The sequence below is a fragment of the Rhodamnia argentea genome, chromosome 9 (genome assembly GCF_020921035.1).
Source record: "Rhodamnia argentea isolate NSW1041297 chromosome 9, ASM2092103v1, whole genome shotgun sequence".
Classification (NCBI taxonomy): domain Eukaryota; kingdom Viridiplantae; phylum Streptophyta; class Magnoliopsida; order Myrtales; family Myrtaceae; genus Rhodamnia; species Rhodamnia argentea.
The window spans coordinates 13,583,067-13,599,798 of NC_063158.1; the positions used below are offsets into that span (position 1 = coordinate 13,583,067).

At 38.8% G+C, this 16,732-nt stretch overlaps 2 protein-coding genes across 2 annotated transcripts in view; one reads left to right on the forward strand and one right to left on the reverse strand.

The window, feature by feature from the left end:
- On the reverse strand, positions 1 to 14,167 carry LOC115728782 (MAG2-interacting protein 2-like). The gene is given in 13 exon segments (XM_048285078.1): positions 1 to 2,862; positions 2,963 to 3,228; positions 3,339 to 4,572; positions 5,179 to 5,520; positions 5,522 to 5,539; positions 6,174 to 6,250; positions 8,651 to 9,594; positions 10,811 to 11,771; positions 12,243 to 12,463; positions 12,537 to 12,738; positions 13,475 to 13,648; positions 13,821 to 13,863; positions 13,957 to 14,167. Coding segments are annotated over 13 exon segments (7,176 nt in total). The 5' UTR covers positions 14,041 to 14,167; the 3' UTR covers positions 1 to 252.
- LOC115728778 (BAG family molecular chaperone regulator 2-like) overlaps positions 14,152 to 16,732 on the forward strand; it is a 26,449-nt gene continuing 23,868 nt past the window's right edge. Inside the window, exon 1 of the mRNA XM_048285134.1 lies at positions 14,152 to 14,178. The gene's annotated coding sequence lies outside the window, so the exon portion shown is untranslated. The remainder of the gene's footprint in view (positions 14,179 to 16,732) is intronic.

Genomic DNA, 16,732 nt, shown 5'->3' on the forward strand with positions numbered 1-16,732 from the left:
TGGCCAAAGATGAGAGTTGTGCAGGTGCACTCATACTTCATGTCAGACAATGTCTTACCATTTTGTGTATAAATATCACACGCATCTCTTTTCTACAAGACGCTATTTTTAACAGAGAGAACTGAGGGATTGACAAAATCTACAGGGGTGATCTGCGACAAAAATTTGGGCTGGGGAGAGGCATATTGGAAGAACTTAAGTCTTGAAATCAGCAATAACCTAAACATGAAAGGCCATCTAGACAGGCTCCTATCATCGTTCAGAAAGGAAAGATAATGCAGAAGGGATCAGATCAACCAACCTACCCAACAAACTTGAAATAGCATGCCTCAGAGCTATATCAGGAAACGTTGTCTTAAGATCAAAGTCTCCGTGATGCAGTTCATTCAGCTGACCTTCAAGAAAACTTCGAAGACCGGCCTCTGCGATATTGATGAGACAAAGAGATGCATTAGTGTGCATGTATTTGGTGATAATAAATCCGGCAAGCATCTTCTGATCTGCCTTTACAAGTTCACATATGAAGATGGGGAGGAGGATTCTTTCGAAAACAATTAAGGATGGCCTCTCATCTTCACTTGAGCTCGTTTCTTTATGTGCAAGCCTCAACAAACATGCTTCTTGACACTGACGAGAGAAGTATCCGACCAAATAGCAGATATAAGAGAAAGAACTGTCGTACAAGGACCCGGAAATTATCTTAGAGATGACCCCTGAATAGAGCATAAGAATCAGGACATCAAGATCCTTGCCTATTCCATCTGTCATGCCTTCTTGTTTCAGTTTTTCTTCAACTGCATCCAGACAATTCAATTGCAAATCTCCATAAGGAAGCAACATCATCATCTTGAAAGCCCATAGAAAGTCCCTTCCCAGCACCATCTCGCACAAGCTCCGAGCATTATCTTCGTCGAGTAATATGCCATTTGGTTTTGACAGAGACAGATCCAAGAATTGTAGAACTTCCCCAAAAAGGGACAGAGCTACATGTCTTTGGATTAGCTCAGACCAGCAAACATGCAAGGGATGGAGAGACAAAGAGCTTCCTTTGTTTTCTGTGTTAAGTGGCTCTACTTCCTGAAAGCTTTCCCAGCCTTCATTCCAATCATCATTCTCCCAGTCATTTCCTGCATCAGTCACTTCTGCAGAATTCTTGCCATCTTTTCCAACCACGAAAAGCCCTTCCCACTCTGCCAAAACAGCAACTAGAGCTTTGAGATAGGAGTCCGTATCAGCTGCTCTGCATAATTTTGAGAAGCAAGAAACTGCCGTGTCAATGTCCAAGAGGTCATCCGGAGTTATCTCTAAGCTGGGGCAGATGGGTGCCATTATCTGTGATGATCTAAGGGCAACCAAAGTGCTTGTAAACCTATTAGAAGTATCAGGATAATCAGAAACCCCTTGACTTGGGCTAGTTACTCTCCTTTCACCTGTATCATGCAACTCATCCCATCCCTCCCATGGTAGAACATTTAACTGTTGCTGCGAAAAGGTGCTCTTAATAGGTCTACCAACGATTGACTGCATAAGTTCAAGAGCATAAACTCGAACATGGCCAGGTAACTTCAAATCATTTGAGTAATCGGCCATTCTTTCCCAAACCATGCGTCTGACCCTTTTCTGGTTCTCCATATCGCCTTCCAGCTTACTCAAAGACGACAACAAATTGCACAAATTCTGATATTCAGGGACTTCACTAGCTAGGCCCTGTAGAATTGGTTCCAATATACTTACATATAAAGCAGGAAGACCTTGCATCCCTTTCTCAGCTTCCAAACTGGACGAGCACAGCACTTCTGCTTCAGAGAATACTTCAGAAATCACTCCAAACCCACAACCTGAAAAAATCATAGCTCGGCAAAAAATTGATGACTCGGCAGCAACACCCTCCATAAAATCAGAGTTGATGCAACCAAGGATGGTACCCCATCCCTGACTTGGGGAGACACTATCCTCAATCACTAGCCTCGTAAAACTTTTAAGACACTTCATGAAATATGTTGGATTGAACCTAAGAATCTCTCCTGATCTCTTGTGGCATGAAACTTCCTCAATATCTTCAGTCAATCTGATAAAGAAGTTCATGAGGAGGATTAGACATTCTTGCCAAGCTGAGGTATCCAGTAAACTTCCACGGGTTGCAGTATTAGGTATGCTGACGATAAAGAACCGCTTCATTATTTCAAAAAAATCTGAATCTGTCAAGAGTTTTATATACTTTCTGCACATTTCATATTTGTGCTCAACCTGACCAATAAATCCCTGATATGTTTCAGGCCTTTCGACAGTGAAATTAGTTCTCTCATCACCCACCAATGGCATCAACAAACTGAGGATGTAATATTTGTAAACGTCCTGCCATGATATAAGTCCCTCAGGTGGGATGCCAGCATACAAACTGACAAGAGCTTGTACCATGTTAGCTAAGGCTTCCACACTATGTTCATCAATATTCCGATAGACTTCATCTTGGAAACACTCTAAATTCAAGCCACCTAATCCGACAATGTTTTTGAAGTTCAGATCTTTCACAAAAGAAATATTCCTGCATTCTTGCTCAATTACCTTGTAGAACCTTGCCAACCCAGAGGAAGTTATGATTGCTTGATCTGGGTGAATCAGTGGCAATGACTCTTTCTTTTCGTCCAACTGCATGCAGCAGTCCGAGATCAGACTATATAGGTAAGCAAGCCGATGTTTTTTGTGCCCCTCAATAACAGGATAGACCATCATTGAAATAGTTTCAACAGTTCTCTGACCAAAGCCAACAATTTCTCCCCTAACTTCAGCTATCTCAGCTGTGATGTCATCGTTGGTCCATATGTCAGAAACAAGGACAGAACTCAGGAACCTTAAAAGCACCTGCGGGGGGTAAAAGAAAAGAAAATCGAGAAACAAATTTCAGTTACTGACAGAAACATGCATTTGATTATCTCTAATAATATGAATGAGCTCTGACTACCTCAGACCGGTTCAAGCTATACATGTTTGCTAATTTCAACAAGTCCTTCAAGATGTGCTTCCTCTCCATTTTCACACTTTCAATCAAGGAATAAACAACACTTTCAATGTAGCCAGTATCACCAGACAAAAACCGTGCAGTGTCAACACCAGGAATAATTTGTTCCAGCACCCTAGAATGATCAGCCACATGCTTTCTTTCTTCCAATTTCAGTTTCCATTCCCTCCAGAATGTAGACTGTACATTTCCAAATTTTTCTATTTCATCTGCAAAGAAGTTGACAATAATATCTGTGAGCGCAAAAAGGAAAGACAACACAAAGTATTCTGCACACATTTTCTGGATACTGATCTTATGAGAATATGAAGTTAATTACCTGAGCTAACTGGCATGTGCTTCTCCTTGAAAAACCTCTGTAGCAGCTCCCTCCTCCCGTTGAAATCCTCACACTCCACTCCAGAGTTGTGCAATAAACCATATTTCATCCCCACATTCATAATGCTACATATTTCTTGGTAATTCTGCCTTCTTTTCAGCTCTTCCTCAATTACTTCTACACCATTAAAGGCATCCACAAGGTTCAACAGGACTGAGCATCCCAATATGTCTTCCCACTCAGTCGCCTGTGATTCAATGACTGACTTTGCCAGAGAGACAATCAGATCATCTCTGGGAGCAAAACCATATTTTGCTAGCCATGACATTATGGTGGCCCCAGCATAGGCTCTAACATTTACATAATTTTCTCCGAAAATTAAGCCAGAATTCAATTTTTTATTGGATCCCACTGTCCTACTTAATTGAATCAACCAGGGAAGTTCTGAAGCAGCAAAAGATGATATCCTCTCATTCTCCAGAAGAGAGTCCCACATACTCCCAGTCTCAAGTGGCAAGTCTCTAGCAACACTAAGAACTATATTTTCAGTACTACTAAGATGAACTAATCGATCATCTGTTGTACTTCTATTAATAGGTACTTTGCCAGCAGTCAAACTAGAAGCTCCTTCAGTCAGCTCCACTGGATTCGAGTTCACCAGGGCACTTTTAACTGAAAAGTTGGGACCAGTCCCTGTCAAAGTCATCAAGGTTTCACACTGGCCTTGCATATCTAGGTCTTTCCATGCATGGAGCAGCTCACCAATGGACTCCTCATCACAGTTGCTTAGAGCAAAACCTAACAGCAATTTTCGGGAATTAACATCCATGTTTTCAAGGCCAGGACCTCTAGCTATAGCAGCACATAGGTCCCACACGAGACCATGTCCTTTTTTAACCAAAACGAGGCATAGATCAAATGCCAATTGCAGATCACCAGCAACTGCAGCTTCTCTAGCAATAGCTTCCTCAACAGCTGATATGTCATCCTTAGACCTTAATCCAAGAAGCTTGGACACCTCAATTATTTCATCTACATCTAAATAAGCTCCAGGCTGACTTGTTATCACCATTTTAATAATCTCCATTGGATCTTTTATTTGCCTGAATTGCATAGGTAGAAGAGTCACGCCAAACCTTGGAAGCTTGGTTGTAAGTGCATCAATTATATCATTCTCTGCTTTAACTGCACTGCTGCCAGGAAACAGATTCAAACATTCCTTGGCCTTCCAGATCTGAAAAAAGTTTCCCAAATTAGTAAGTTAGATGGGATAGAATATAGACATGTAGCAAAAATTGCTTTAGAACATCTACATGGCATAAGCTCTCCATTTCACTCTAAAATACTGGGTCCAAAAATAAAAATGTAATTGACAGGCACTCCTCACTGATCTATAAGATGTCCTTAAAATCTGCAAACAAGAGGCTCATTCGCATATGTTTGCCCAAGGAACATTAAAAAAAACAAAGAGACATGGTCGTACGTCCATGACTTTGTCTTGTTGCAAAACTCATCACATCTAGATGAAAGGTGGAAACATAGTCATATAGCATAAATGAAATGGCAAGCTTTTCTGGAGGTTAGACCACCATAAGTGCACACAATACACAGCAAATTCTTCCTTTGCATATGCCGTGTGCCAATCTCCTGAATTCATTTGAAGGTATAGTGTTTGTTACTAACCAATGAAAAAAACAGTAGGCTATAATTAATGGGGCAGGCCCTTTGAAAAATTGCCTTCATTTTCCCAGAATTAACTGGTAAATGAAAAATTAGAACAGACAAGTCACAACCAAAATAGCCTCACTAATTTTCCATAATAATCGAACAACTTGCTTACTTCTGAGGAAGCAAGAGTGGATGCAGAGAAAAAATACTCTCTGGCTGCTTGAATAACGAGGTTCTCGGCCTTTTCTGGTGCCAAAGCAACTGTACTTGTACCCTTCAAGTAATTTCTAGCAAGAGAGAACTTGCCAGCCTTTAGCAGTCCTTTGCAAAATTCAATCAACATATACTCTGCATCAAGAAAAGTAAATGCCTTCTCACGCAATGACTGCATATCACGCCACATACTTGCCCAATCATTATCTGATTGGCCAGCTTGGCGACGAACAAATTTGGACAGTATGAGGCGGAATATCTGCTTCACAGCTTTTTCATCTGAATGTGCCTCCAGAAAAAGAGTTTATTGGCTTTGGAACCTGATAAACATGACTATAACATCAACATATGCTGCTGAGGCTTCAACTGTTATGCATTGTCAGGATTATCCATCATCATGACAAAATTAATGCTCAAAAAGAAAGAGGACACTCGTTAGACTTTCATAAACGATAAAGAGAATGACCAATTATGGTCATATAGGCTTAAAAGTATTAGAATGAACCATAATGCTAACAAATAGGACTTAAGGCTATATTTTACTCTAACCATGCCTTTCATTGATGGATTACAACTTATAAATATCATCCACATGCAAACTCAGTTAAATGTAAATATGAGTGATGTCCATATTTGCAACCACCAATCAGAAGACTGGTTGGTGGAAATTCTCTAATTAAGGAAGAAGAAACACATGGCCGTAAATTTTGTCTACACAAGCACTAAAAATTGAGATGTTCATCAACAATTTCATAATGAGCTCATTACTCAAGGAGGAAAGATGCATGTGCTGCATGGAGTAAACCCAACTGTCTAAACACAATTAGAAGTTACCACTCATGCAAGTTCCCTACCAAAGAACTTTTCAGATAATATCAGCACAACTGATTGATTAATAAAAACATAAGAGGCCTAAGGCTAATAATGCATTGGTAAAGACAGAGGTAGACAGACCTGGTAAAATGCCAATATTCTCCCTGCTTCTATGTGGGCTTCTGCCAGCTTGAGTCTTCCCTCAAGATCAGCATTACCTATTTCATTATCCTAAAATCAGTTTCTTATAGACATTAGAAGGCCTGCTATGACCTTATTATTCTACATTATTAAGAGCAAGCAAATTCGGCTACTCAAAATGCACATTCATCATTACAATATACCAACAGCCTAGTCCAATGTCAAGAATATAGCTATAAGAATGAGCCACTTCACCACCATATTAATCTGCACTGAATTGTAGTCATGAACTCTAAAGCTATACGATATGAAAGTCGACTGAATAAAATTTGAAATATGCTTTCTTTACTTCATGGTGGGCCCTTGGGGCGGAGGCCTCTGCTTGCCTCATCAATTGCACGTCCCAACAATAGGCAAAAACCAAGATTTTACCATCAGCTAGAAGGTTGTAGTACCTTTGCAAGCAAATTTGGCTACTCAAAATGCACATTCATCAGTACTATATACCAACAGCCTGGTTCAATGTCAAGAATATAGCCAAAAGAATAAGCCACTTTACCCCACCATATCTATCAACATTCCCTCAATACTAGTCATCCACCAAAAAGCTGTACAATATGAAAGTCGACTGTCTACCAACAGCCTGGTCCAATGTCAAGAATATAGCCATAAGAATGAGCTGCTTTACCCCACCATATTTATCCACATTCCCTCAATACTAATCATCAACCAAAAAGCTGTACAATAAGAAAGTCGACAGTAAAATTTGACACATTCTTTACTTCACTGAGGGTCCTTTGGGCAGAGGCCTCCACTCGCCTCATCAATCGCACGTCCCAACAATAGGCAAAGACCAAGATTTTACCATCAGCTAGAAGTATCTTTGTTAGCCCTGGCCTACGGTTCATATTCTTCTCTCCACATGTCTTCCAGGCTATTCTAGTTGACAGCAAAAGTCCTGGTGTAAGGCCTAAGTGAGCCATTTTTGTTCATAAAACATGTGGCTCCTACGGGCTCCGTTAACTGTATGTTCTAGTGCTGATGCATCCAAACTTCAAGAACTGGCTTTCGCTTTGAGCGCAAAGCAACTAGCTAGATCAAATTCCAACCTCAGATTGTTAAGCATGCAGATCCCATCAACTAAGCATACGGTATGGATAGTGCATGAATCCATTTTGCTGGGAAGATGCAAGGATGTGTGTGTGTGTGTGTGTGCCCGTGCGTGTGTGGGTGAGAGAGAGAGAGAGAGAGAGAGTTATGGGATATCCGCTAGCTAAATGCCCGATAATCCTTGCACCAAAGCACTGGCGATATTTTACAAACACATGGACTCATTAGTATAAGTAGTCATCAAATTCACATACACGGAGATATTTTTGTTGTCTACCACTACCATGAATGAAACTTCTATCCAACCTTATTCTATGTTTCATATGATTTTTGTCAGAACAAAGGAAAAGCAGGATAATGCATGGAATAATAGGAAGGTTTGCAATATATCCACAAACAAAAGTAAATTTCATAAACAACTAGATCAATCCTGATGGTCAATATATTTTGTCAGTCCATCACAATGAATAATAAAAACCTCTAGAGAAGCTTGGTTTGCTCTGTACATCTTGTCTTACATATTCAACTAAGAAAAATAATACTTAAGATAAACATGATATGTAAAAAATTCTCTCTAATTGGCTTGAGTGGAAAAAAAAGGCTAATTAAAAAATTATACGGAACATCTGATACCACACAAATATGAAGAACATGTACTCCTAACTTTTCTAAACAAGTCCCAGGGCAAGTTTGCCTATGCAGTTAAATCAAACTTTGCCACTAACTTCTAAGTTCAAGTATCTAGCTCATAAAAGTCTGCAATATAATCCCACTACCCTATTGCAAACCACAGTGGAACCAGTTTAGCAATCATAATAACACTTGCTTATTCTGTGTTTCCACTAACTAATAACAAAAACCAGAAAACATCATCAGAAAAACGGAAAATTGTAAATACAACAGGTGGGCATTATTCAAAGTACACAGTTTGGTGAATTAATTTACTCAAATAGAACAAAGTCGTTATTCTAATATTGAATTGGCTACATTTAGCTTTACATAATTTGGCTCATGTTGTTGCAACATTGTAATTCAGTTTAGATCAACCGTAAGATTTTTTATACCGTATTCCATGGGAGTCCGAGTCCAGAGAAGCCCCATTACAACATGTTGTACTGCATCTCAAGTGTCATGCACAACAGTTAGTCACATCCTTCTTTTTGCCCCTCTAAAAGGTATCGAGCTCAAAAAACCAAAAAAGGAGATTATATGCCCCCTTTTTTTCCATTCGCATATTTACCCGTTAGTAACATTTATTTATTGGCATGTTACTAGTACTTTTATGTAAAGACAAAACTCACCTAGCCATTATAATGATCACCCTTTTGTTTCTCACAAATCATCTCTATGAAAACACAAAAACTCACCTTGCACCTGTGGAAGCTTTGACAATATGGCAGCCATGTTACTCCATTGATTGGTACTGGAGCATCGACATATGCATTGCAGAGTGCTGTCCACAGCTTCAACCTCATCCTTGAAAAAGCCATTATGTCCAAAATCTCTGCATCCTTCATCAATGACCACCAAGCAAAGATCTAACTTATTTTCCAAAGCCATCTCCTTCAGCCATCTAACCAAAAATGACTCAACCTCATCTTCAGAAAACAAAGCTGCTCCATGTAACCTATTTTGCATAAAGGGCATTGCTCTGTTGTGTAACCTCTCAATCACAGTTTCAACCTTGACTCCCTTGAGCATCATTTTGAACTTCTCATAATCTGACAAGTCCTCCCATGCAACAAGACTCAGACTAATATTCAAGTCAGCATCGACATCATCTGTGTAAATAAGCTGGTTCAAGTATGAAATATCCTCATAGAGGTGCTGCAATGCATTGATGCCTGTGCTCCGACCAACATCAACTAAGCAGAGGCAGTTGTCAAGCTGCCCGCTGAAACTATCAATATCTATAGCCCTCTTCTTATACCAGCTTAAGATTTCATCAGTTGGCAGCCAACAATATGCTAGGCATCGCTTGACAATAGGTTCAGTTTTAAATTTGAAAGCAGCCTCATCATCCATCGGCAATTTCTGGATGAAGTTTACCATCTTCTCAGATTCAACCCAATCTTCTTCCCTCAAAACAATATTAGTAGGAGGCCGACTCCCTGGAAGAAGCTGCTTATATGTCTGCACTGGAACTGTTTCAGGAATTGCAGCAAGAATTTCCAACATGAAAGGAATTAAAGAATAAGGATGACGCTTGAACAATAGGTTGAGGGCACCAATTTTCCCACTTTCAGCTAGTTTTACAGCTGCATCATTCAGAGGCATGTCACGGAATTTAAAATAGTCCTGCACAGAAAACCTGCAGAAGACATTGTCATTGGAAGTCAGTAGAAACCATCACAAAAATGGTCTAAAAACTATTGTGTTACAAAGATGAAAACTACACGATAGCAGCCGCCAGATACGGGCATCAACACAAAATTCTGGTCACCAAAATAGAGTTTCAGTGAATGAGGAACTTCTAAGTTTGTATCACAACCACACTAAAGAAGGAGAGCATTCCACATGGTGGATAATTCCCCTTTAGTGGAATCAGCAAAATGAATCCTATCATGCCATTGGTTATTTAAGGTAATTAAATAATCAAAAGTTCAAAGGACAAAGGAAAGTTTGAAATAAACTACAAAAGATATCATACAGAAGCCATGCCCACACATACATGTGACTGCGTGGTATGTAAAGGGCAAATAGGTACTTCTCAATTAAAGCTGACAAATCTGAGGTCTAGAGAAACTTTTCTTATTGTAGCAATCAATATGACTGGAATAGATATAACAGCCCATGAAGCAGTGCTATGTGACTAAACCATTTGCATGGACGACCACGCCAAAGAAATTCAGGATCTTCCGACATAAACACACAATAACTAAACACTGCCTTCAAAGGGGTTAAAAAGAAGAGTAGAAATTCCTGGCTAGGCCTCCATCATCTATCTACAATAACCACACTTGTGCTACTGTTCAAATAGATTACTATGAATAAAATAAGCACAGATAAAAGCCAAATACATGAGCCCCTGTAGTGTGAGGAACACGTGTCTCCAGGTTCACATTTTCTTCTGGTGGGAGCAAATTGAAATTTTTTAACCATTAGAAACAGAAAAAGTTGGCACCATCCTCCATAATACGAAATGCAACATTAAACGTACTCATTCAAATTCCCAGCTCTTAGATACAGAGGAAATTCCAGCTAAAGCATGCTCAGACAAAAGGACTCCACACTTGTTTCCCAGAATGGCCAAGATCTGAGGAGACCCTTCCAGTGGCAGACAAATATATATCCATAAGATAGGGCTCCCACTCTTGAAAGTAACAATACTCTTGACCATGCATACTGGCGTCATAACATTTGAAAGTTCAAGTCGCTCTAACAATCACATTTCGCATTTTGCAAGAATTGTGAATATTGAATCAAAAAATAAACAGAATACTTCGAGGAAAAAGAAAGGAGGTTATAGATTATATAATCCCTACTTCTTACAAGAAGCAACTTTAGGCTTTTAAAGAACATTTTACCTGCCCATGTTGATCCCCATATATGTCTCCAACCTGTCCCTGTATTGCAATAACTGAAGTCTAGTCATACGGCGATCCCAAATGACACGATTTTCATCCTCCAACTTTGAAAAAACATACTGGTCGGTAAGGCGCAGACCATGCTCAAGCAAGGCCTTGGCAGCATCTTCTGTTGAACCAACTTTCTCAACACATTGAGCTAGTACAAAGTCCTGATCTGTGATCATAATCAAGAAATCTTTTATTGCATGCTTTCCTTGGTCAGAATGCAACCATTGTGACTTCATAACATCGTCCCTATCCAACCCATGATGATATGCAAACTCCATGGCAGCCTCATACTTCTTATTCGAAATTAAGATTCTATACATCTCCTGGATAGATTTCTCAGAAAATGATATCAAGCTCCATTGGAGCCTAGATAGATCAAATTGATCAAAGTTATATTCAGTAATCTGCTCTACGATGTATGAGCCATTTTTCTGCCTATTAATAGCTGAGTTGTCAGATGGTGTCGTCTCTATAAGAAATAATTGTCCTTCGACCTCCTGCACTCTTTGTAAGACTGAGATACTATATGCAGGGTCACTATCCTTTACATTTAAACCATTTGTCACATCAATCATAGTGGTTACTCCACCCCTTTTTGTAACAGTAACAACATAATCGGACCACCAAGTAAAATCCACTGTACCACTGAGGAGTTCCTGTACTTCACTTCTTCCGCCTAGAGAGCTATTCACCAAAGAAAGCCCCTTAGTATCCCGCCTAAAAATGTGCATCTCTCCAGCCACATCCAAAGCAGCTGCAAATGTGCCTCGCGGTGAAATCAACACCTTTGGATATGATTGGTGACATTGGTAACCTTTCGGTAATGAATAGACACCTTTAAACTCAGCAGCGTATAGATGTTCCAGATCCGACGTGGCATTTCTATGCCAGAAAGAGAGCACATAGCATCCTGCAATTTTAGGGTTTCCAAGTTACTAAAGAGACTTAGCATGATACAATCAGATTGTGCTCTTTGTGCTCTAAAGCAAGCTGTCTGGGAGTGACTGGTAATGTGATTCGTGATTAAGAGTTCCACAACTTCATTAAGCAAGGAGAAAGCTATACTTTGAACCCAAACCTCATTTTAAAGATTTTTAACGGCTGCTCTATACTTCTACAGGGACCCATCAATCTTTCTAGCCAAAAAGTCAAGACAAGTCGGGTTTTGCAGGGTTCAAGACTCTCATCATTGGCATGAAATGTAAAAGCAGTTATCAGAACAAATGGCTGATCCAAATTCATAAATCATGTCTTGCCTTCTTGGATACAGATGTGCAGGAAAAGTTACAGCCTTTTCTTTTGGATGCGAATAATATGTGCAAAAACATATCAAGTATGAATAGAAGATATTGAACAAAAATAATGGTCGTAGAAAATATACCAGAGCTACCCTTGGACAGAGACAAGCCCCCAACATCTCTACCCACCGCGGCAAGCAAAAAAAGTTTAGGATGGTAGTCGAGACAGATGATATCATGCAACTGCCCCTTTAGTGTTGAACTAGTATTCAAGTATTGAGTGGAAGAAACAGAGGCAGTTGAATCTTGACAAATCTCAATATGCTGAAGAGAACCATCACATGTAACAACCGTAAAGCCGCACCTGGATAAATATCTGTTAAACCTGAGATGTCACAAACTTCAGCAGAGCTGTTGAACAACAAGGAAGTACTTACAAGGAAGATTTCTGCATATCGTGATCGTCAGGTGCAATCAAGCTAATTATTGGTAGAGGCACTCTCAGGTGTCTTCTCATAATTCTCCCTATCTCGTCACCGTTTGATTTGATAAAGTACAGTGTCTCAGAGTCATCAGCAACTCCAAGAACATCATGATAATCTGACCAGGCTCCAGCAGTAAAGGTACAGAAGCTTCTATCTAATGCATGGAGTAGAAGTTAGAGGAAACAGGTTTATCATTCATTACATTGCTAAAGTGCTGTCAAGCTTCAAACCGACTCAATGATCATGTTAAATTGGCCGTAGAAAAAACGTTAGTAGGAAGAAAAAGACCATATTGCTAAAGTACTGTCAAGCTTCAAACCGACTCAATAATCATGTTAAATTGGCCGTAGAAATAGGAAGACAAAGACCATTTATTTTTTATGTTGCTAAAGTTCCTGATCAGGGGCTTGAGCGACAAAACCACACTGAAATAGCCACGGTAAATATTTATTAGGAACACAGAGTCTGACCCTATCAAATAAAATCTAATCAAACCCAGAAGAAACATCATATCCTGCCAACAGTAAACCAGCTTCATCAAGAAATAACAAATCTTAGAGGATGTCCCGTTTGAGTTCATAAGATGTGGTCTGTTCCCTCTTCTCAATGGGGCATTGTTTGTCGGATGTGACAAAGGAAAAGTGCTGGAGTAACAAACATTGGTCCAAACACTGTGCTCTGTGCTAACTAAACCCTACATACCCTTTCCGATTGCCATCAATTCACATGACAGAATAACCCCACCTCCAAATCAGGACCTTTTGACAGTAGAAAAGCATGTATCCTAAGCATCAGAATTCCCGAACAAATGTTTTCTCAGCGGGAAAAAAACTAAGTAGCTGCTTTACTCCATCAACATAGCCAAACTTAGAATCTAAGAGGCATCTTACTGATAAAGATTCCACAAGGTTCCCGGTAATCGTCCTTCTTGTGCAGAATGGTTATGCGATTTCCAACGGCCACGGCAACGTGCTCGCCACTCGGTGAGACGAACAATGAAATCAGTTTTTTCAGCTTCCTGGGCTCCCTGTACTCGTTCCATTTCTGTTTAAGTCGGCTCACGCCTTCAAGACCCAAAAAAAAAAACCAGGAACAGTCATTAACCCTCGAAAAATCCCAACACAGCCAACCCAGAACTCGAAATGGATAGCAATGCATCAAAAAAACCTCAATGGACGACCACCATCGCTCACCCTCACAACCGCCAAGAAACAGATCAAATTAGACTTTTGGTACCTGAAATCAAGGAGAGGAAGCTCCCACTCGAAGCCTCATTCACCTGAACTCAGAAGAAAACGAGGAAGAAGATCAGGAACCCGAAAAGGCGTAGAATTCACGAGAAATGGGGATGAGAGAATCATCGCATGGGAACCTGCTGAGGAGGATAATTGGAAACGCAAGGCCCTGACGCGTGACGACGAATCTCGTAGAGCACTTCTCCTTCCTTCTCGCCCATGTTTGAACGCCTCCTCGTATCTCAAATCGCAGAACGAAGACGAAGACTATGATGCATCCAAGCAGAGCAAGGAGCAACTGCGATCCGATTCAGTTCGAGCAAGGCGAGCGCGAGACAGAGAGAGAGAGAGAGAGAGAGTTTTTTCTTTTCTTTTTCTTATTAATATGAATGATTTTTCTTTTCTTCATTTTTGGGCAATCCAAGGTTGTTTTCTTATTCAACTGACGGAATTAACAAGGGTTAATACCAAAAAAAAAAATTAAATCGGTATACATATAATAAATTTATTTTAAATTATTTTTTTATCATAAAAATTCTAAATTGATATACTTGCGGCAAATTTACCCCAAACTATTTTTGTACCACAAAAAATTTCGATCGAGTACACATGTGACACATTTGTGACAAATTTATCCTTTATTTGTTTTTTGTTAAATTTTACCATCAAATTTTAAGTTGGATGACATTAGTTCATAAGTGTATCAGTTTGGGGTTTTTATCATTAGTTTGTCACATATGTATCAGTTTAGAGTTTTTTATGATATTAATCTGATTTATCGGAAACTAACGATTTGTCATGTCTGTACTGCATTGGATATTTTGGTGGTTAAAAAATTTAATTTGGGATGAATTTACTATAGGTGAACTATTTTGGGATTTTTTATGGTTGATAAAATAATTTGGAATAAATTTATCACATGTATATCAGTTTAAAGTTTATCGTTGTAAAAAAAATAACATGGGATAAATTTGTCATAAGTATATCAATTTGAAATTTTTTATGGTCAAAAAAATAAATAAGAGTAAATTTATCATAGATGTATTAATTTGAGATTTTTCGTGATATTAACTCAATTAAGAATGACGTTTGGAAATTCAAAATTTGGGATCCGAAGTTATATCAAAGAAATGAATTTTCATGCTTTCCTCGACATAACGAAGCGAAATGAAAAATTGAGGAGGAAAAAGTAAAGGAATGGAACATAACGAAGGATATCACTTTCTTACGATAAGATGTACAAATGGAAGTGAGAAAACTTTATGCGTGGTTACCACGAAGTAATTTAATATAGAATTTATTGCAATCGTAACAAATAAAAATCGTAATCATAATAAAAAGTACATTACTTATAGTGAGCAAGTACATCAATAATCATACACGAATAATGGAGATAAATATTAGATATAATTATTTTTTGGCCACAGATATAATTAGTTTAATAAATTGATTTTCATCTAATGTCCGTAACACTAAAACATTCGTTTATAATTGATCTATGTCAATTCATACACACATTATTAATTTAGTAAGATAATTGTCACTCAAGATATGCTATTAATGTTAACGTTGGACCGATATCCATATTTAATTTAATTCATACATTTACAATAACTAATTGAATCTAACAATATATTTAAATTTATACATTACATCAATTGATGTTTCATAATATAAGTGGAGTGATAAATTTTATAAAAATAAAAGTTGAACGGTTGATTTTTTTTCGATAGTGGGCAGTTGCTTCTATTAAATTAGTTCATAGAAATACTCAGAGTCTCGTATCTTCGATAGGGTTCTTGAAAGTACTAAAAGCACACAAGCCAATTGATTTCATTTTAAAGACCAAAAAAAAAAAAAATTTTGATTTCATTTTGCAAAAAAAATTGGAAGTGATTCTAGACGCACCCCATGTATAAAGTTTTGGGGCTAGGACGAGTTGCCCGTGCCGAATAGAGTCGAGTGGTACTTTACAACTAAGTAGGTTTGTCCAAAACTATGTAAAAGTATCATTTGAGCTCATGGGTTGTTGTGTTGAGATGCATTAGTTGTATTAAACAGGTCTCATTGAAGAACTGATGTGGTGTGAGCTTATTAATATATTCAAATTGATTCATAATTCATTGCCTTGAACTTTTTGGTAAAGGTTGGTACAACTGCAAATGTTGACGCGCTTGGATTTGAACTCGCTCTTGATAATCTTCTTAAATAGAGGTATTGGTCTTTTGATGTGTCCTCAACAAGTGAGTATCAAAGTTGAAGTTGATTAGTGGTCCACTCTCGTGTGTATCAGTGTTTTGTGAATATCTCAAGGAATGAATCTCATGACCAACGTGTTTTTCGACAGCCTCCATGGTTTGGTTTGGCAAAAGAGGCTTGGGGTGAAGGTGGGCTTATGGTGTAGAAATGTAGTCTCAATGACATCTACCATGGTTTGATTCGGAGAAAGAGGCGAGCGATGAATGTGAGCATTGTGATTGTTACGGTCCTCATAAGGCAATAAAATGGAGATTCAAGTTGAGATGTATTGATGAAGAAGTATACTTGAATTAAGGGGTAGCAAATTTTACACTGAGCTCAAATGTGAGAGAAGATTGTTGAGATGCATGTGTGAGTTGCATTAGAAAAGTTATACATCAAAGAATTGGTGTGGTGTAGAGTAATTAATATATAAAGTTGGCTCATAGCTCATTGCCTTAAGTTTTCAAGTGAATGTAGACAAATTAGCAAGTTGACGGATTCGAACTTGAGCTCTCTCTAGGAGATTTTCCTAAATGAAGGTATCGGAATTTTGTTGCATGCTCCTAACATATCGCACCCATAGATCATCAGGTGCATGATAAGGTCTAATCAACACCACTTGTCACCACCACCTCCTGGCCACTCCTAGGTGGCACACGACCTCATGGAAGG